Below are 21,212 nucleotides of genomic sequence, written 5' to 3'. Positions count from 1 at the left end.
AGTTGGTGCCCAGTACTTGTGAAGAAGGATTCCTCAGTATCTACCCACCTCTCGGGAGATTCATCTGGGCTTCGCTTCGCACCACACCAGCTTCAACGGACTCTCTTTGGATTGCTCCTGACTACCACAACACATACACTCATCTCTCGAACACACTAATTCTTACCAGCGGCTTGTTGGATCAGCCGTCTGCGGCCAGTGCTGGGAGCACCTTCTGTGACTTCATTACCTTTTTTTAATAAATACTGTGGAACAGATACTCAATTAGGTATATATATATATATATATATATATATATATATATATATATATATATATATATATATATAATATATTTATGTTTGATCACAGGGTTGTATACAGGGTTGTATATATATATATGTGTGTGTGTGTAAATCTTTCCCATGATGCCTCTCTAAGGATGTTTCTTTTATTTTTGCAATTAACATTTTTTATTAAATCATACAATAACAAAGAAATGCAAAACATACATATATATATAATGTATATATAACAATATAATATATATATATACACTATATTGCCAAAAGTATTCGCTCACCCATCCAAATAATTGAATTCAGGTGTTCCAATCACTTCCATGGCCACAGGTGTATAAAATGAAGCACCTAGGCATGCAGACTGCTTCTACAAACATTTGTGAAAGAATGGGCCGCTCTCAGGAGCTCAGTAAATTCCAGCGTGGTACTGTGATAGGATGCCACCTCTGCAACAAGTCCAGTCATGAAATTTCCTCGCTACTAAATATTCCACAGTCAACTGTCAGTGGTATTATAACAAAGTGGAAGCGATTGGGAATGACAGCAACTCAGCCACGAAGTGGTAGGCCACGTAAAATGACAGAGCGGGGTCAGCGGATGCTGAGGCGCATAGTGCGGAGAGGTCGCCAACTTTCTGCAGAGTCAATCGCTACAGACCTCCAAAGTTCATGTGGCCTTCAGATTAGCTCAAGAATAGTGCATAGAGAGCTTCATGGAATGGTTTTCCATGGCTGAGCAGCTGCATCCAAGCCATACATCACCAAGTGCAATGCAAAGCATCGGATGCAGTGGTGTAAAGCATGCCGCCACTGGACTCTAGAGCAGTGGAGACGCGTTCTCTGGAGTGACGAATCACGCTTCTCCATCTGGCAATCTGATGGACGAGTCTGGGTTTGGCGGTTGCCAGGAGAACGGTACTTGTCTGACTGCATTGTGCCAACTGTGAAGTTTGGTGGAGGGGGGATTATGGTGTGGAGTTGTTTTTCAGGAGCTGGGCTTGGCCCCTTAGTTCCAGTGAAAGGAACTCTGAATGCTTCAGCATACCAAGAGATTTTGGACAATTCCATGCTCCCAACTTTGTGGGAACAGTTTGGGGATGGCCCCTTCCTGTTCCAACATGACTGCGCACCAGTGCACAAAACAAGGTCCATAAAGACATGGATGAGTGAGTTTGGTGTGGAAGAACTTGACTGGCCTGCACAGAGTCCTGACCTCAACCCGATAGAGCACCTTTGGGATGAATTAGAGCGAAGACTGTGAGCCAGGCCTTCTCGTCCAACATCAGTGTCTGACCTCACAAATGCGCTTCTGGAAGAATGGTCAAAAATTCCCATAAACACACTCCTAAACCTTGTGGAAAGCCTTCCCAGAAGAGTTGAAGCTGTTATAGCTGCAAAGGGTGGGCCGACGTCATATTAAACCCTATGGATTAAGAATGGGATGTCACTTAAGTTCATATGCGTCTAAAGGCAGATGAGCGAATACTTTTGGCAATATAGTGTACATTCAACATTTAAACCCCCCAACCCCGCCCCCCCAAAAAACACCCCCTGTGGTCAAACATAATTAAATATATATATATATATATATATATATATATATATATATATATATATATATATATATATATATACAGACATATATATATATATATATATACAAACATATATATATATATATGTATATATATACATACACATACATGCATACATACATACATACATACACATAATAATCATACTCACTTAAAACTATATTACACTACTCTCTCCACGCCCCACCCGAGAGTCCTCCAAAAACTCCAAATACCTGCCCCATTTCTGGATAAACAAATTCAAGCCACCCCGTCTTCCCGATGACACCTCCTCATAAGCCGCCACCCTCCCAATCTCCGTGTACCACTCCGGATATGGGGGCGCACCAGCTGACCTCCAACCCCTCAAAATAACCTACCTAGCGATCATCACACAGGTCAGAACCCAATTCTCTATATGACTATCCCCCACATCAATGACCACCCCATCGCCCAGAACACAAAGTCCAGGGCAAAACGAAACCTGAGTGCCTACCACATCAGACACAAAATTCTGAACCTTTGACCAGAATTTCTGGATCTCAACACATGGGCCATGTCTCCATCCTCCGATTGGCATCGTCAGCAGGTGGGTGTCTCTTTAAGACCAAGCCTATACAATCTAGAGGGGGTCCAATAGAATCTATGCAAAATTTTGAATTGCATAAGATGCACCTTTGCATCTCTAGATGCAGACTTAACGTTTTTAAGAATCCTAGCCCACACTCCCTCCTCCAATACCAAGTTGAAGTCTTTCTCCCATACTCTCTTAAGAGAGGTTAAAGCTCCGTCCCCCAAACTCTGAATTAACAGGGAGTAATACACTGATGCCTCATGACCTTTTCCAAAATCAGTAATCACCTCTCCTAGAGTATCTGCTGCTTTGGGAGGGGGGGGGGGTGTGCTACTCCCAAAGACAGTACAAAGCAGGTGGCGCAGTTGTAAATACCTATAAAACTGAGATCTGGGGATCCCAAAATGTTGAATGTTCAAACGATCTCAACACTCCACTCTCATATAGATCACTGAGTGTAGTAACCCCCACCCAGTCCACTCCGACCAGCAGAAAGAGGACTTACCAATACACAATCTTGGGTTCTGCCATATGCTTGAGGCAACATTTAAATAAATATCCGATTTAAACATTCTGGACACTTTTGTCCATACCGAGTGTACATGCGAAATAACGGGGTGTGACTTAACCTCTCCGGTTAGTTTGATAGAGAGGCTTTGCAATGGCGAAATAGAGGCAAGAACTTCCTGTTCAATACCAAACCAGGGAGGGGCTTTCTCAGGTGGAAGTGACCAATGAACCAAATGTCTGAGACTGAATGCATAGTAATAAAACAAAATCTTGGGTAGGCCTAGCCCTCCTTTGTCAATTGGCCTATATAACTTATTAAAATGCAATCTGGGACGTTTACCATTCCAAATGAAGGACTTCGCTATATGGGGAATAAAATCCCCAAATACTTAATGCCCTGTTTGGGCCACTGGAAGGCGCCCGGCTGGAAAGCCGTTACTGGACAGTTCGCTGTCAGAGCCAAAGCTTCGGATTTAGAACAAAGCTATTGACTTTGTATCCTGAGAACTTGGAAAAGGAATTAATAATACTGTGGAGGCAAGGCATAGATCTAGTAGGTTCAGAGACAAATAATAAAATATCATCTGCGTAAAGCAGAAGCTTATGCGCCACACCTCCCGCAACCACCCCTGGAAAATCATCCTCCTTTCTTATCGTGGCTGTAATGGTTCCAGGGTAAGACAGAACAATAATGGGGAAAGAGGGCAGCCCTGCCGAGTGCCCCTATTCAGAGTAAAATAATCTGAAATTAATCAATTTGTTTGTACCGCTGCTACAGGGTGTCTATAAAGTAACTTAATCCAACCAATAAATGTACTCCCAAACCCATACATTTCCAAAATCTTAAAAAGATAATCCCATTCTACCATATCAAATGCCTTTTCGGCATCAAGTGAGATGGCAGCGACTGGAGACTGATCATTTGCTACTGACCACATGATATTGATGAGACGCCTAATGTTATCAGAAGAGCTACGGCCCCGAATAAACCCCACCTGATCTATATGAATGAGATGTCATAACTTTACTTAATCGATTAGCCAACATTTTTGACAACATTTTTACATCTAGTTGGATCAGGGAGATTGGACGGTAACTTTCACACTCACTTGGATCTTTGTCCTTTTTAAGAATCAAACTGATCCGGGCTTGTGTCATGGTTGGAGGAAGCTTTCCATTCTTTAATGATTCTGTATAAACTTCTAACAAAAGTGGAGCCAGTTCTGTAGCATAGGATCTAAACAATTCTGCAGCAAAACCATCTGCCCCTGGAGCCTTTCCAGTAGGTAGGGACTTAGACTACCTCGTCAAGCTCCTCCAAGGTTATCTCAGAATCAAGAGAATTTTTTTGCTCAATCCTCAGTTTAGGAAAATCTAATGGTTCCACAAAGTTTCTAATATCTTCATCAGCAGAAGAAGACGTAGAACTATAAAGATCAAGATAGAACTCTTTAAAGGCATTATTAATATCAATAGTTGAGGTAAAAATTTCACCACCAGCAGATTTCACTGAGGGAATGACAGAAAAATACTCTCTCTGCTTTATATATCTAGCCAAAAGCTTCCCTGCTTTGTCACCCGACTCAAAGTATGACTGTCTTGCCCTGAATAACCAATACTCCACTTTCCGCGACAAAATAGTATTATACCTATATTTCAATTGAGTCAATTCTATGAGGTCATCAGCTGACATACGGTGCTTCAGCTCTGCCTCTGCACTTTTAATTTTTCCTTCCAACTCCACGAGTTCTCGTGCTTTGGATTTTTTGATGAATGAGGCATACTGTATGATCCGACCCCTAAGAACCACCTTAAGTGCCTCCCAAGCCACGCCCACAGAGGATACTGAGGACCAGTTGGTCTCCATATAAACATTGATTTCAGTCTTTAACATTTGTTGGAAATCAGGATTTTGCAAAAGGGATACATTAAAGTGCCAACTATATGATTTCTTTTTCTCCGTATGTGGCACCACCTCTAAATTCACCAGGGCATGATCCGAGACTAAAATATTTCCAACTGAGCAATCCACAGCAGATGAAATGAGGGACTTGGATATTAAAAAAAAACAATCTATTCTAGAATAAATCTTATGGACTGATGAAAAAAATGTATAGTCTCTAACAGATGGGTTCAAAAGTTTCCAAATATCCATAAGACCAAGGATTTTACACATTCTGTGAAGCGTCAGTGTTGCTCTAGGGGGTTTACACACCTTTGCTTCACTGTGATCAAGGACTGAGTCCATCAAAAGATTAAAGACTCCTCCTAATATTATATCATGAGGGGTGCCAGCGGTTTGCAGCATCCCTTCAAGATCTATAAAAAAAGCCCTGATCATCAGCGTTAGGCACATAAATATTAGCCAAAATCAACCTTTGCCCCTGAATTTCAGTTAAAACAATAATGACTCTTCCTAATTTATCTTTAATCTGTTTGAGACATTTAAATTGTAGATGTTTATTTACCAATAAAATGACTCCCTTGCTCTTACTTGAGCCAGCACTAAAGAAAACATGTCCAACCCATATCTTCCCAAATTTTTCAGCTTCCTGCGGGGAGAGATGTGTTTCTTGAAGAAACACTATATCATATTTCCTACGAAAAGCAATAACCTTCCTTCTTTTTATGGGGTGCCCCAACCCGTTTACATTCCACGAGGAGAGAGATAGTACACTCATATTAACATTTGACATTTTGATATAGTAGAAAAAATAAATTGTGCGTCAAAAACAAAATTATACAGACCACATTCCCCATTAGTGAAACAATCAAACCCCGAACTCCCCCCTGAACAAAACAAACAGAAAAAAGAAAAACGTGTGCAATAACCCCATGCACGACAGTGCCAACCGGCGACAATCCCTCTAAACTCAAAAGGTACATGAATGCCCTCGAGCCCCCACGACAACTTTGCCATCGGATTGCTCAATTTTGCCTCACAAATTTGTGAGGCAAAATTACATAACAGAAAATACTTTGTAAAATAAACCCAGCCAATAGGAAGAATGAACACAAAGAATGTGTAGATTCATTCACAGAACTGTCTCAAAGGTGTGATCTTCCACAAAACAAATTCCAGCTGATATAAAACCATTCAGATTCCTCGGACAGACAAACGAATGTTCAGTGAGCCAGCTGTTATGAGTTCAACGGATGACATAATCATTCCAATATCCCATAAAAAACTCAACAAAACAAACTACAGCCAGCAGGAGGAATAAGCACGAAGAATGAACAGATTAATCCACAGCTGTTCCAAAGGAGTGTTATTCAACAGAACAAGCTCCAGCCGCTAGGCGGAGCCAACACAAAAAGAAACAAAACGGGCATCCCGGTTCCCCGGATGGTCGAGTCAATTCACTCGGAGGCCGCATAAAAGTATATACCATGACTTACATAATCCGTCAACTTTATAAAAGACATCATTTGTGCGAGCATGTAGATATTTTCTGGTCATCTGTAGTGTCCACTCTCAAACTGGCCGGGAACTTCAATGCAAAAGTAATCTTCCATCAATGCAAAAGCTTTGAGTGTTATTCACAAAACAAACTCCAGCCGCATGGCGGAGCCAACGCAAAAAACCCAAAATTTCACCCAGCTTCCTCAAGAGTATGTACAGCGAGTCGACCCACTCACATGAGAAACATCCAACGGTTTACTCAGCCATTGATTCTATAAAAGACATTGCCTGTTTGGGACATGTAAATACTTTGCAACCGACCTTTGTTTCTATTCTCAGTTTGGCCGGAAACATCAGAGCAAACGAGATCTTTCGCCGATGTAAGAGTTTCTTACATTCCTTGAACTTATCGCTTTTCTCTCTTGTCGAACTCGCAAAGTCCTGGGAAAAGAAAATATTATGGTTCTTCCAAGAAAGCTTTCCTTTGCTCCTCGCCTGGCGTAACACCAGATCTTTATCGGATGATCTCAGAAATCTGACCAGAATCAATCAGGGCCTGTCTCCCTCAGCAAATCTGTGAGCTGGGACTCTGTGAGCTCGCTTGATTTCCAGCTTATGGCCTGTTATGTCGTGCAGACTCTGGAAAAACTCGTCTAGGAATTTCACTATATCTCTGCCCTCCTCATGCTCAGGAATTCTAACAATTCGAACGTTATTCCTGCGGCTTCTATTCTCAAGATCTTCAAGCTTTTCAAGGAGATGTTCCAAATCAACTTTGGTCACAGGTGGATTAGTGGTTAATTCCCTCTCCGAAGATTCCAGACAATTGATTAGTCTCTCAACATCAGTCACTCTTGTAACTAGCTCAGAGAATTTTATTTCCATCGCCGTAATCGATCGCCGTATTAGAGCGAGATCCTCCAAGTCAGAAAGAATCTTCGTCAACATCACAGACATGTTGGACAACTGACACTGGATTCCTTCTCCCGCCGCGCCATCAAAATCGAGTTCCCTGTCTGTAGGCCTGTTGGGGCTTTCATCCTGAACACGTAAGTGTCTTTTAATGTCTCCAGAGCCCGAGAATTTTGACTTCTTTGCCATGTTGTGCATGAGCAAATGTGTAACTGGGTGTATTAAAATTCACCAGATTATAACATGAGAATAATTAAAAATGTAGCAAAGTGCGCAGAGCTCGTCGCTCACACGTCTACCCCTTGCATGGCATCACATGACCTCCAAGAAACACATCTTTAGTGCTGGCACAAGTAAGAGCAGGGGAGTCATTACATTGATAAGTAAGCATCTACAATTCAAATGTCTCAAACAGATTAAAGATATATTAGGAAGCATCATTATTGTTTTAGCAGAAATTCAGGGGCAAAGGTTGATTTTGGCTAATATTTACGCACCTAACTTTGATGGTCAGGACTTTTTATAGATCTTGAAGGGATGTTGCAAGCCGCTGTCACCCCTCATGATATAATATTGGGAGGAGACTTTAATCTTTTGATGGACTCAGTCCTTGATCATAGTGAAGCAAAAGTGTGCAAGCCCCCTAGAGCAACATTGACACTTCACAGGATGTGTAAAAATCTTGGTCTTACAGATATTTGGAGACTTTTGAACCCATCTGGTAGGGACTATAAATTTTTTGCATCAGTCCATAAGATTTATTCTAGAATAGATTTTTTTATAACTAAGTCCCTCATTTCATCTGTTGTGGATTGCTCAACTGGAAAATCTTAGTCTCGGATCACGCCCTGGTGAGTTTAGAGGTGTTGCCACATACAGAGAAAAATAAATCATATAGTTGCTGCTTTAATGTATCCCTTTTGCAAAATCCTGAATTCCAACAAATGTTAAAGGCTGAAATCAGTGTGTATATAGAGACCAACTGGTCCTCAGTATCCTCTGTGGGCATGGCTTGGGAGGCACTTAAGGTGGTTCTTAGGGGTTGGATCATACAGTATGCCTCATTCATAAAAAATTCCAAAGCACGATAACTTGTGGAGTTGGAAGGGAATATTAAAAGTGCCGAGGCAGAGCTGAAGCGCCGAATGTCATCTGATGGCCTCAGAGAATTGACCTGATTGAAATACAGATATAATACTATTTTGTCGCAAAAGGTGGAGTTTTGGCTATTCAAGGCAAGATAGTCATATTTTGAGTCAGGGGACAAAGCAGGGAAGCTTTTGGCTTGGTATATAAAGCAGAGAGAGTCTTTTTCTACCATTGCCTCAGTGAAATCTGCTGGTGGTGAAATTTTTACCTCAGTCATTGATATTAATAATGCTTTTAAAGAATTCTATCTTGATCTTTATAGTTCCATGTCTTTGTCTACTGTTGAAGATATTAGAATCTTTGCAGAACCATTAGAACTCCCTAAACTGATGACTGAGCAAATAAATTCTCTTGATTTTGAGATAAACTTGGAGGAGCTTGGCGAGGTAGTTAAGGCCTTGCCTATAGGCAGTGCTCCAGGGCCAGATGGCTTTGCCGCTGAATTTTTTAGATCTTGTGCTACAGAATTGGCTCCACTTTTGCAAGAAGTTTATACGGAATCATTAAAGAATGGAAAGCTTCCTCCAACCATGACACAAGCCCGGATCAGTCTGATTCTTAAAAAGACAAAGATCCAAGCGAGTGTAAGAGTTACAGTCCAGTTTCCCTAATCCAGTTAGACTTTAAAATATTGTCAAAAATTCTGGCTTACAGATTGAATAAAGTTATGACATCTCTTATACATATAGATCAGGTGGGGTTACATTAGGAATCTCATCAGTATCATGTGGTCAGTGGCGAATGATCAGACTCCAGTCGCTGCCATCTCACTTGATGCCGAAAAGCTTTGATATGGTAGAATGGGATTATCTTTTTAAGATTTTGGAAATATATGGGTTCAGGAATACTTTTATTGGATGGATTAAGTTACTTTATAGACACCCAGTAGCAGCGGTACAAACAAATGTATTAATTTCAGATTATTTTACTCTGGATAGGGGCACCCGGCAGGGTTGCCCTCTTTCCCCATTATTGTTCTGCCTTGCCCTGGAACCAATAGCAGCCACAATATACCCCATTAGATCTATGCCTTACCTCTACAGAATTATTCATTCCTTTTCTAAGTTCTCAGTACACAGAGTCAATTGGTATGAAGCTTTGGCTCTGACAGCGTACTGCCCAGTAACAGCTTTTCAGCTGGGCGCCTTTCAGTGGACCAAACAGGGCATTATGTATTTGGGCATTTTATTCCCAGCAACTTTGTCTGATTTAGTTAGAGTTCATTTTGACCCCTTAATAAAAAGGTTTTTGAGCAATGTGGACAGGTGGGCTTCATTACATTTATCTATGATTGGGAAGGTTAATGTTATTAAAATGAATTGTATTCCAAAATTATACTACCTGTTACAATCTCTCCCTGTAGATGTCCCCCTCTCTTATTTCAAACAATTTGATAGCATAGCGAAGTTCTTCATTTGGAATGGTAAGCGTTCCAGATTACATTTCAGTAAGTTACATAGGCCAATTGGCAAAGGTGGGCTAGGCCTACCGAAGATTTAGTTTTATATTATGCATTCGGTCTCAGACTTTTGGCTCGTTGGTCTCTTCCACCTGAGAGAGCCCCTCCCTGGTTTTGTATTACACCCCGTTGTCTCGCATTTGCACTCGGTATGGACAAAAGTGTCCAGAGTGTTTAATTCAGACATTTATTTAAATGTTGCCTCGAGCATATGGCTGAACCCAAAATTATGTATTAACAAGTCCCCTTTTTGCTGGTCAGAGTCGATCGGGATGGGGGTTACTACACTCAGTGACCAATATGAAAGTGGAGTGTTGAGATCTTTTGAAATTTTGGTTGAACATTTTGGGATTCCCAGATCTCAGTTCTATAAGTATTTACAGCTGTGCCACCTGCTCTGTACTGTTTTTGGGAGTAGTTTACACCCCCCTGAAGCAGCAGATACTCTGAGAGTGATGATTACTGCTTTTGGAAAAGGTCATGAGGCATTAATGTATTACTACCTGCTAATTCAGAGTCTGGGGGACGGAACTTCAACTTCTCTTAAGAGATTATGGGAGAAAGATTTAAACTTGGTATTGGAGGAGGGAGTGTGGGCTAGGATTCTAAATAACATCAAGTCTGCATCTTGAGATGCAAGGATGCGTCTTATGCAATTCAAGATTTTACATAGAGTCTATTGGACCCCCTCTAGATTGTAAAGGCTTGGCCTTAAAGACACATCAACCTGCTGGCGATGTCAATCAGAATAGTGCGGGTTAAATATTGATTCTGTTTGTATATGTTTTGCTTTTCTTTGTTTAATAGATTAATCAATATGAATGTTAATCACAAAAAAAATAAAATAAAAAAAAAAAATAATAATTATGATGATGATAAAGTAGATCTATCTCCCAAAGAAATAGCTGATTATATATATATATATATATATATATATATATATATATATATATATATATATATATATATATATGTACACTAAATGGAATTCAGTTATTCAAGTTTATACCAATGGATCCAAAGATCCTGATAGTAATCAGACTAGTTGTGCATGTATATTTCTCAACTAAGTCTAAGATGTGGTAGTAGACTAAATTATGATTTATCTGTTTTTACAGCTGAAACAGTAGCCATTTTGTGGTTATTAGAATGGGCAGAGGATGTTAGTCCAAACAGGATGGTTATTTGCTCTGACTCTTCTTCAGTTTTAACCTGTATAAAGAAAAGACAATCCACTGCAAGGCCAGATCTTATTTTAGAACTGTTTTTAAGATTGCACCAGATTACTCATTCAGAATGTGACATTCTTTTTTTATGGGTACCTGCACATAATGGTATTAATGGCAATGAAGAAGCAGATAAACTTGCTAAAGGGTCATTAAAACAAGAGAAAGTTGGCATTAGAGTGGAATTTGGAAGAACCGAATTAAGAAGTAAACTAGTGTCAGGTATTAGGATACTATGGCAGCAACAATGGGAAAAAGATAGTAGGGGGAGACATCTTTTCTCAATACAGCCACATGTTAAAACTTATGATAGATACATTTCAGTAAGCTATTGTTGTCCAAACTTATGTTTGGCCACTGTAGATTGAATGCAAATCTTTATATTTGCGGAGTGCAACATAGTGGAAAGTCTCTGATCCAAAGTCTCCAGTTGATGGCGGTAACGCATTAGATAGTATGCGATCCGCCATTAAAAAAGAAGGAAGAAGAACAGCTACAGTTTGAGCGCTCAGTTCGGTACGTGTTCAATGTGTTTAACATCATTTGTGAGATTACATTTTAATTTTTTTAATTTTTTGTATATGTTGTTTTTCTGTCTTTGGTGTTTTAATAACTGTAAAATAAGATTTTATCGACGCATGTATCTTTGTTTTGTTACAGACGCTTTAAATCAATCAATTTCAGGAGAAACAAACAGAAATCTGAGAATATTCTGCTTAAATTAGTTCTTTAAATCCAGAGACTGACTGTAAATTAGTTCAATGAAGGTGATAATATATATTGGAGAGACGGGCACAAACAAACACTTTTTGGTTTCCTGAAGTTTGTGTAAATACTTTTGGGATTACTGGTCATATGCAAGAGGTGAACAAAACAACTAAAACACTTCAGAACAGGTTTATTTACACTTTCTGTCTGTGGCTAAACTCATGTTTATATTTTAGTCCAGTTTGAAGACGTGTTGGTAAAGTTAAAGCTTGACAAACTTCTACTAACGTTCCAGAAACGTTGTGGTAATGTCCTAAAAACGTCGCTTAAACGTCCCATAAAAGACGTTATAGCAGCATGATCCCCTGATCTTCAGATCATTTACACGAGTTGATGTTGTCATAATTATATTATTTTTGTAGAGTCAATATGCCTTTTGAATACCATTCTTAAATTACAAAATCTCTGTAAACAAAAGGAAAATGTAACACGTTAAATATTTTACTCGAGTAAATGGTGATTTATTCATATTGTTTCGGCGTTGTCATTGAAAAAAAAAAAAAATGTAATGGCCGCATGAGACAGATTTATTTTTTATATGTAATAGTTCTGCAGAGAATCGGATACTGCGCATGCGCCTCACTTGAATCTGTAAACTCAACAAATCTACTTTTATTCTTCATTTGATAAAGTGATTTGCCGATCAAATATGTTTTGTGTTAAGTTTTAAAAACTTTCACCCTGTATAATTGTGTAATGAAATTCCCTGTTTGTTAAATTTGCACACGAGAAGTCTTCCGTGAGGCGACCTGAGGTAAATTTATATTCTCTTCGATTGTATTTATATTTACATATTCCCTTTAGTATATTTATTCCTATTTAGTGTCCCAGTTTGTGAGTACATTAAAACATAAGAGATGTTGGCATTTAACCTGTACCAGCCTGGGCCAAAATCTATAGTTTATAACTTTAATTAGATTCAGTTAAACTTGCTATAATTTGTTTGCTATTTTACATCCCGTGCACCAGTGTGAAGACATAATTTTCCACATTTGGCTGTTTACTCTTAGGACTCATGTTTTTTATATCTTTTATATTTTGCAAATAAATACAGTGAGTAACTAAGTTTGTTTTGTGATTAAATATATTTTATGCTGATAAAGATTTATTAATTTAGTCAAAGTAAATGGATGTGGCAGGATGAATAAGGCACAGACAGACAATTCTCTAGTGCGATGTCCCACAAGGGGTGTTTTAATGACACAACAAACAATAGTGAGACTTAATAATGTGCGGTGTCTTCAGTGCAGGGGCGAGGTGGGCGTGCCGCAGTGTCTGTGCTCATGAATCCTGTGTGCGGTGCAGTTTTCCCGAATTCCATGCTCTGATCGGCCTTCACTCGTCGCTGGACCCTGGGATTTAATGAGACGGAGAAAAGGGTTAGTGGCTCACCATTTTCCTCTGGTGTTTAAATTGGAGACCAACCGATATGGGATTTTTGAGACCGATAACGATTTTAGAGGGGGAAAATTCACCGATTACCGATATGGTGGAACAATATTGTTAGTTTTGAGCTGGAATGAAAACAGACCTTTTCTATGTATAATGTGCACCGATATGACGATGCAAAGGTACTCAGAAGGCTGCTTTCTTAAATATTTTTATCAAAGAATGTTTGACATTATTATTATACATTGTCAGCAAATTCTAGAAATGAACTAATAAATAGATAAATGAACATCAGTACTGTATGTTTAGTATTAATCAGTTGCTGACCATTTAAGTAAAGAATAAATTAAAATTGTAGCTAAATAATATCGATAAATCGATCGAGCACTAGTTTAAATTCTCTCCAGCTGATTGTTCGCAGGTGGGGCTGATCAGCGCCCATATTCCAGGGATGATTGGATGATATGCTCCAATTCCAGGGTGATGCTGATTTGTGTCTCCCATCGCTCAAATCAGGGAAGGTGGCAGGTGCCCCGTGTAGTCCGAAGGGTAGCACCTGGTACTGCCAATGGCCACTAGGGGAGCTGAATGCCCTCTTTTCCTTGGATGATGGAACTAGGGGCACTTGTCAGTATCCTTTGGTGAGATCCAGGGTGGATATATACCGCGCTCGGCCCAGCCACTCAGTGAGCTCGTCCACTTGGGGCATGGGGTATCTGTCAAAGCTGGAGACTTCGTTCAACTTCCAAAAGTCGTTACAGAAGAGGAGGGTGCTGTCGCCCTTCAGAACTATCATGATAGGGCTGGACCACAGGCTTGTAGACTCATCAATGACCCCAAGTTGTAATATCCGTTGTATTTCCTACTCTGTAGCCTGCTGGTGAGCCTCTGTGTCCCGGTAGGGACGCTGCCATATGATGGTGCCAGGGGGTGTATGAACTTCATGGTGCATCATGTTGGTCCGCCGGGACGACTCAAATACATCGCTGAACTGACCGACCAGGACATCCAATTCCTCCTCCTGATTGGCGGAGAGATGGTTCACCAGATCTACCACCGGGTCCTCTGTCTGGGGAAACCCTGCAACCTGTCTCTCGGGATCTGTCCAATGCTTGAGGATGTTAATGTGGTAGATCTGCACCGCTCATCTTTGTCCTTGCTGCCAGATTCGATATGTTACTGGCCCCGCCCGTTCCACCACAGTGTAGGGTACCTGTCAGGCGGCCAGGAACTTGGACATGACACAGGGAATCAGCACTAGGACCCGGTCTCCGGGGTGGAATTCACGAGCTTGGGCAGGACAGATGTATGTATGCTGCTGGGCGCATTGGGCTTCTGCCAGATGTCCGCGCGCCAGATGTCTGCGCACCAGGTGCATCACTTTGATTCTTTCCCACATTTCACGCACATGCTCAATCACTGTTTGTTGTGGCGAGGGCTGTCGCTCCCAGGCATCCCGGGCGATGTCTAGCAGGCCCCGGGGTTGGCGTCCAAATAGCAACTCGAAGGGTGTGAACCTAGTGGATGCCTGTGGTACCTCCCTAATGCCAAACAGTACGTATGGCAACATGAGGTCCCAATCCCGCCCATCCTCGGTTACCACTCACTTCAGCATTCATTTTAGGGTCTGGTTGAATTACTCCACTAATCCGTCCGTCCGGGGGTGGTAAACCAATGTGCGCAGCTGTTTCACCTGCAGCAGCTTGCATACATCTGCCATGAGCCAAGATATAAACAGGGTGCCCTGGTTGGTGAGGGTTTCCTTCGGGATGCCCACTTGGCTGAACAGCAGGAATAGCTCTCGAGCAATGTTTTTGGAGGTGGCCTTCCTCAGTGGTACTGCTTCAGGGTACCGAGTTGCATAATCCAATATGACCAGGATTCGCTCATGACCCCAGGTGGATTTTGGCTCATGGCAGATGTATGCTAGCTGCTGCAGGTGAAACAGGTGCGGATTTGTTTCACCTGCAGCAGCTGGCATATGTCTGCCATGAGCCGTGACATAAACAGGGTGCCCTGTTCGGTGAGGATCTCCTTTGGGATGCCCACTTGGCTGAACAGCAGGAATAGCTCTCGAGCAGTGTTTTTGGAGGTGGCCTTCCTCAGTAATACTTCAGGGTACTGAGTTGTATAATCCAGTATGACCAGGATTCGCTCATGACCCCAGGCAGATTTCTGCAGTGGTCCTACCAGATCTATTCTGATGTGCTTGAAGGGCACCTCAATGATGGGCAGGGGAATGACGGGGCTGGGGAGAGGGTGTCGTGGAGTCATTTTTTAGCGTCTCACTTCTGTGTCCAACCCGGGCCGATGGAACCAGTCCCTAATCTGCTGGGTGGTGTTCTCAACTCCTAGGTGCCCGGCCTTGGGGTGCGAGTGGACCAGCTCGAGCACTATCACCGTCTTTGTATGCGACACCACCAAAAGGCATTTCTCCCCTCACCTGTGGGCGACACAGTAAAGCAGACCATTTTCCACAAAGTGAGGAGAGGGATCATCCTCCTGTTGTTCCTTCCCAAATGAGCCCCCTTCCGTTATCTGCTGGAACAAATTAGAATACACGTTAGGGGTCAGTTCTCTCAACTCACCATTCCTCTCACTGTCAGTGGCTAGCAGCATCTGACGTCTCGGTGTCCTCCGGTTGGGACCTCTGCAACATTGCCCCTGGCGGCTGGCAGGTTGGACAGCATGGGCCAACAGCTGTTCAAACCCGGCCAGTCTCTTCCTTGGAGCAGGGGAAATGGCAGATCCTTGAAAATCCTGACCTCCACTGGCCAGCTTCCTGGTTCAGCCTTGATGGTGACTGACCGAGCCGGGACATAGAAAGTGTCACCGTGTACACACATGATTGGGATTGACGCTTTGCTGTTCGGTCGGGGGTGGACTATCTGGGGCTGGGCCAGGCTCACCATGCTCCCGGAGTCCAGGAGGGCTTTCACACATCGGCTCTCGACCTTAACCTCTCTCTCTGGGCCTTCCCGGGGCACCGCTTGGTGTACGATGCAACCTGCCAGCCAGGCCCAGGTGTCCAGGGGCTTTGGGGCCATCGGCATGGGTTCGTCCCGAACGGTCTGTGTCGCTGGCCTGCTTACTGGTCATGAGGTGCCCTCCAGCGGTCGCCTTTCCTGGGACATCCTCCGGGGATTGGTGCCTGCTCGCTTTCCGCTGTCTCGGGTTTGCGTCGCCTCCGCCACCAGTTCGGCGAGGGTCTTGGGGTTCTGCATTCCTACGACCCACAGAAACCTATCCACAATGACCTGCTCCGCTACCTGCACTAGCGTCGGTTGTGTGGTTAACATCCAGAGATGCACCAGACAGGATAGTTGTGTGGCTTGTACGCGGGCGGGAACCTGTTCATCATACACCCATTCATGGAAGCGCTGTGCCGCACATATCGGTGAAAGCCCCACCCGTGCCAAGATCTCGTTTGTTAGCTCTGTATAGTTGTCAGTAGAGGCTGGGCTGAGTGCGTAATAGGCACGCTGCACTCCCCATCAGAAAGGGCACACCGTTCTCACCCACTCGCTCTTATCCCACCCCTCCCTCTTAGCTATCACCTCAAATGTGTGTAGGTATGCCTCCCCGTCATCATATTCCATCAGTTTGGGGATAAGCTGGTTGGCTCGGACACAGGGATCGGGGGATCGGATGTGGGCAGCAGCTTCCAATCGCAGTTGCATGAGTTCCTGATCTGCCCGCTCTTACCGTGCTGTTAATAGTCAGCAAACTGTTACTGGTGGAGGGAGATATTTGCGAGTTGACGTACCAGATCTTCCATTGTCTTCAAAGAGAGAGCTGGACCTGTGGAAAAACCAGATGGAGAATTGGGATGAGTTTCATCATCTGACCTCATTCCCTTCACTCTAGCCAGCATTCTCCACCACTGCGGCAGGATGAATGAGGCACAGACAGGCAATTCTCTAGTGCGATGTCCCACAAGGGGTGTTCTATTGACACCGCAAACAATAGTGACGGGATGAGACTTATAGTGCGCGGTGTCTTGCTGGGGCGAGGTGGGCGTGCCACGGTGTCTGTGCTCCTGAATCCTGTGTGCAGTGCAGTTTTCCCGAAGTCCGTGCTCTGATTAGCCTTCACTCATCGCTGGACCCTGGGATTTAATGAAACGGAGAAGAGGGTTAGTGGCATTCTCTGGAGTTGTGGCTAACCGTCTTCCTTTTCCACTGGCGTTTAAATCCTCTCCAGCTGATTGTTCGCAGGTGGGGCCAATCAGCGCCCGCATTCCAGGGATGATTGGATGATACACTCCAATTCCAGGGCGACGCTGATATGCGCATGGGATTCTCGCCACATGGGATTTTAAAAACCCATGGAAAAAAGACACCAGGTTTTGTTTATATAACAATGTTTCACCTAACTAAAATCAATGTTTGGCCAAGAATCTAACATCAACCCTGGTTATCTGCAGGTAAGGTGGTACTTAAAGGTGCACTCAGTAACATTTTGCTCATGTCATCTTGGACTTACAGTAACACCTAGTGGTGTGGATGCTGCATCATTCAAAATAATTAATTTTCAGTTACAGATGCCATTGTAGAAATTAACTTCACAATCAGCCATGATTAATTTAACCCAAGAGTGATAGTGTCCAATAATAAGACGGTTACTGTGATTAACGAGTAGTATTTCAGCTTCATGTGATTCTAAAATGGCTGCCCCATGAGAGCACCCCTCCCCCATGTAGAATAAAACAGATTTTATAAGGTCACTGGCATGACTAGAGTCCTCATCGTATGTTAGCGGTCATGATTTTATACGTTTCAGAATTACAATTCATTTCTTTAGGAGTAAAACTTTTTTTAGTTGGTAAAAAATAACTGAGTGCACCTTTAACACATACAACTATATTAATATAATGTAAAGTTAACTTACTAGAAGACAGACAGTGCTGTTACGAAAATATCCGAAAAACTGTAGTTAGCAGTAGCAAGCTAACCAATTGTACCATCTCGGTTATTTTGTTTAACAGAGCTGTATAATCATATAATAATGTTTTTGAGTTTGATGAATGTCAGTCTATTATAATTATGTTTTGTGTGTTCAGATGTTCATCATGAGAGAGCAGGTGGATGTGATTCACGCTGGAGAACAGCAGATGCTGCAGACACTAGTGAAGATTGAAGTGAAGCAGGAGGAGATAAAAGAAGAAAACACAACAGAGGAACAACAGGAAGATGATGATGAAGAGCAGATGCTGCAGACACTAGTGAAGATTGAAGTGAAGCAGGAGATTAAAGAAGAAAACACAACAGAGGAACAACAGGAAGATGATGATGAAGAGCAGATGCTGCAGACACCAGTGAAGATTGAAGTGAAGCAGGAGGAGATAAAAGTAGAAAACACAACAGAAGAACAACAGAGTGATGAAGATGATGATGAACAGAAGATGCTGAAGACACCAGTGAAGATTGAAGTGAAGCAGGAGGAGATAAAAGTAGAAAACACAACAGAAGAACAACAGAGTGATGAAGATGATGATGAACAGAAGATGCTGAAGACACCAGTGAAGATTGAAGTGAAGCAGGAGGAGATAAAAGAAGAAACCACAGCAGAAGAACAGAGAGATGAAGATGATGATGTACAGCAGATGCTTCAGACACCAGTGAAGATGTGTTCAGTGAAGCTGCTGGACTGCAGGAATCTGATGAAGATGAGAGGAGAAAACACAACAGAGGAACAACAGAGTGATGAAGATGATGATGATGAAACCACAACAGAGGAACATCAGAATGATGAAGATGATTTTACTCCTTCAGGTATGTTTCTTCCTTTAATATTGTTTTACAATTTCATGACAATCAACTGTCATGTCAGAATCTGTTACCAGATGAGTTTTATCGCTCAAAATTCGCACACATTTTTTTCCAGCTGTCTTTATTATAAAAGTGCTCAGTTGTCTTTTAAAAAGGTAACATTCTCATTTTAAAAAGTCATTACAGTCCTTCAGGAACAGTGACTCTGGATTTGGGTTTCTGCTTAAAGTCCTAATTTGTTCTCTTTAAAATGAGAGTTCACGAGTCAAAAATCAATTTAAATTTCTTTTCCACATTATACACTTGGTACAACAAATATGTGTACTCTATCTTAAACTACATGTTTCCATATGAATTCACTCATGAGTCTAAAGCACACATAAAACAGTAAAACAGTGCCACGACTAGCATCACAGGTACGACAAAACACCGGTATCTGGCACAGAATGTGTTGATGCTGTGTAGGGTCTCTCCAATCTGGATTTTTTGAGCCGATACTGATCACCGATTTTTCTTGTCATCTGATCTGCCAATACCGATACGATCATTAACCTTTTATCAGGAGCTCTGTCGAACCTGGTTAAATGTAAACTTTCTACTGTGTCATACTGAAGTCCTAAACCTAATGTGGCAGTTTTGGTTACTCTCACCATTTTATTTAATTATTATTAATTAATATTATATTATAAAAATCCTATTTTTTATTTATATTTAATATGTATTTGCTACTTATGTAAAGCATCATATTATAGTATTTAAATATTGTGTAAATAATATATTTATAAATATGTCTAGGGTCTTAAATCCACAATCGGCTGATCGTGCCTAGATTTATGGCCGATCTTTTTTTGTAGCAGGCAGGGAATCACACATACACACTGCTACTCTAATGAATGTGTGCTTGCTCAGTCCTTGAGTCATGACAGAGTGAGTTGTTGGCAATTTTTTTTTCTTTTCTTTTTTTTTGGATTTTTCCCCTTTTTCACCCAATTTGGAATGCCCAATTCCCAATGCGCTTTTAAGTCCTTGTGGTCGCGTAATGATTCGCCTCAGTCCGGGTGGCGGAGGATGAATCCCAGTTGCCTCCGCGTCTGAGACCATCAACCCACGCATCTTATCACATGGCTTATTGAGCACATTGCCAAGGAGACATAGCGTGTGTGGAGGCTTCACGCCATCCACCGCGGCATCCACGCTCAACTCACCACGCGCCCCACTGAGAACGAACCACATTATAGTGAACACGAGGAGGTTACCCCATGTGACTCTATCCTCCCTAGTAACGGGGCCAATTTGGTTGCTTAGGAGACGTGGCTGGAGTCACTCAGCACGCCCTGGGATTCGAACTAGCAAACTCCAGGGGTGGTAGCCAGCGTCTTTTACCACTGAGCTACCCAGACCCCCGAGTTGTTGGCAATTCTAAGCATTCACAATTTAAGGGTAGTTCAGTTCTCTTGGTCCTCTTGGTCCGGACCAAAAAAGAAAATTATACATTTAGTCCTTGTTCGCTTAGCTTTCACACTGGCATTTTTAACACCGAACCTAATGATACAACTCAAAAGTCAACAGGAAAAAGTCACAGCCTGGTTGGACAGCTTTTATGACGTATATTTTGCAACGGAACGTTCCGAACATTCAAAACAATGCTGGCTGCTGGACGAAATGCGCTCGTTAGATTTATATATGTATATATGGTGGAATTTTTACCAGCTGAGAACAAACATAGAGCTAATAAAATGTGTAAAGGAGTCAAAACAGCGCCAGGAATTCCTCCGTTGCACACACAAACGAAGGATGGCAGACGGCGGTTCTGACGCCTGTACCGAACTGTAATGGGCAACATATCTCCTATGATGAGAAGAACCAGGTATGCTTGAGGTCAGTATTAGGCAAATTACTTCCTGTTTTTGGTCCGTTTAGACGTCTTTGGTCCATGTTGCATTCATATATCAATTGAACCACACCAGAGTTTGTTTGGAAGCGGACTGAGACCCACTATTCAGGTGGTCTTAGTCCACTTCTTTGGTGCGCACCAAGGTTTGGATGGCAGCGTTCACACTTGTTCAAATGAACTGCACTAACAGAGCAATCGCACCAGAGTTTGTTTTAATTGAACCAAACCTGCCAAGTGTGAACACACCCTAAACTTTCAGACATGATGTAATTCACATGAGTATGCCGTTTTGTTTTTAAACGT

At 42.2% G+C, this 21,212-nt stretch overlaps 1 protein-coding gene across 1 annotated transcript in view; it reads left to right on the top strand.

Moving 5' to 3' along the window:
• Positions 1–11,554: 11,554 nt before the first annotated feature.
• LOC127418554 (zinc finger protein 721-like) overlaps positions 11,555–21,212 on the top strand; it is a 60,199-nt gene continuing 50,541 nt past the window's right edge. Inside the window, exons 1-3 of the mRNA XM_051659131.1 lie at positions 11,555–11,603; positions 13,101–13,234; positions 18,307–19,018. Of these exons, the coding sequence (XP_051515091.1) occupies positions 18,307–19,018 (712 nt within the window). The 5' untranslated portion in view covers positions 11,555–11,603; positions 13,101–13,234. The remainder of the gene's footprint in view (positions 11,604–13,100; positions 13,235–18,306; positions 19,019–21,212) is intronic.

This window comes from Myxocyprinus asiaticus, chromosome 28 (assembly GCF_019703515.2).
Source record: "Myxocyprinus asiaticus isolate MX2 ecotype Aquarium Trade chromosome 28, UBuf_Myxa_2, whole genome shotgun sequence".
NCBI classification, from domain to species: Eukaryota; Metazoa; Chordata; class Actinopteri; order Cypriniformes; family Catostomidae; genus Myxocyprinus; species Myxocyprinus asiaticus.
Note: the sequence above shows the minus strand (reverse complement) of the source record. Positions and strands in the feature narration are given on the sequence as shown.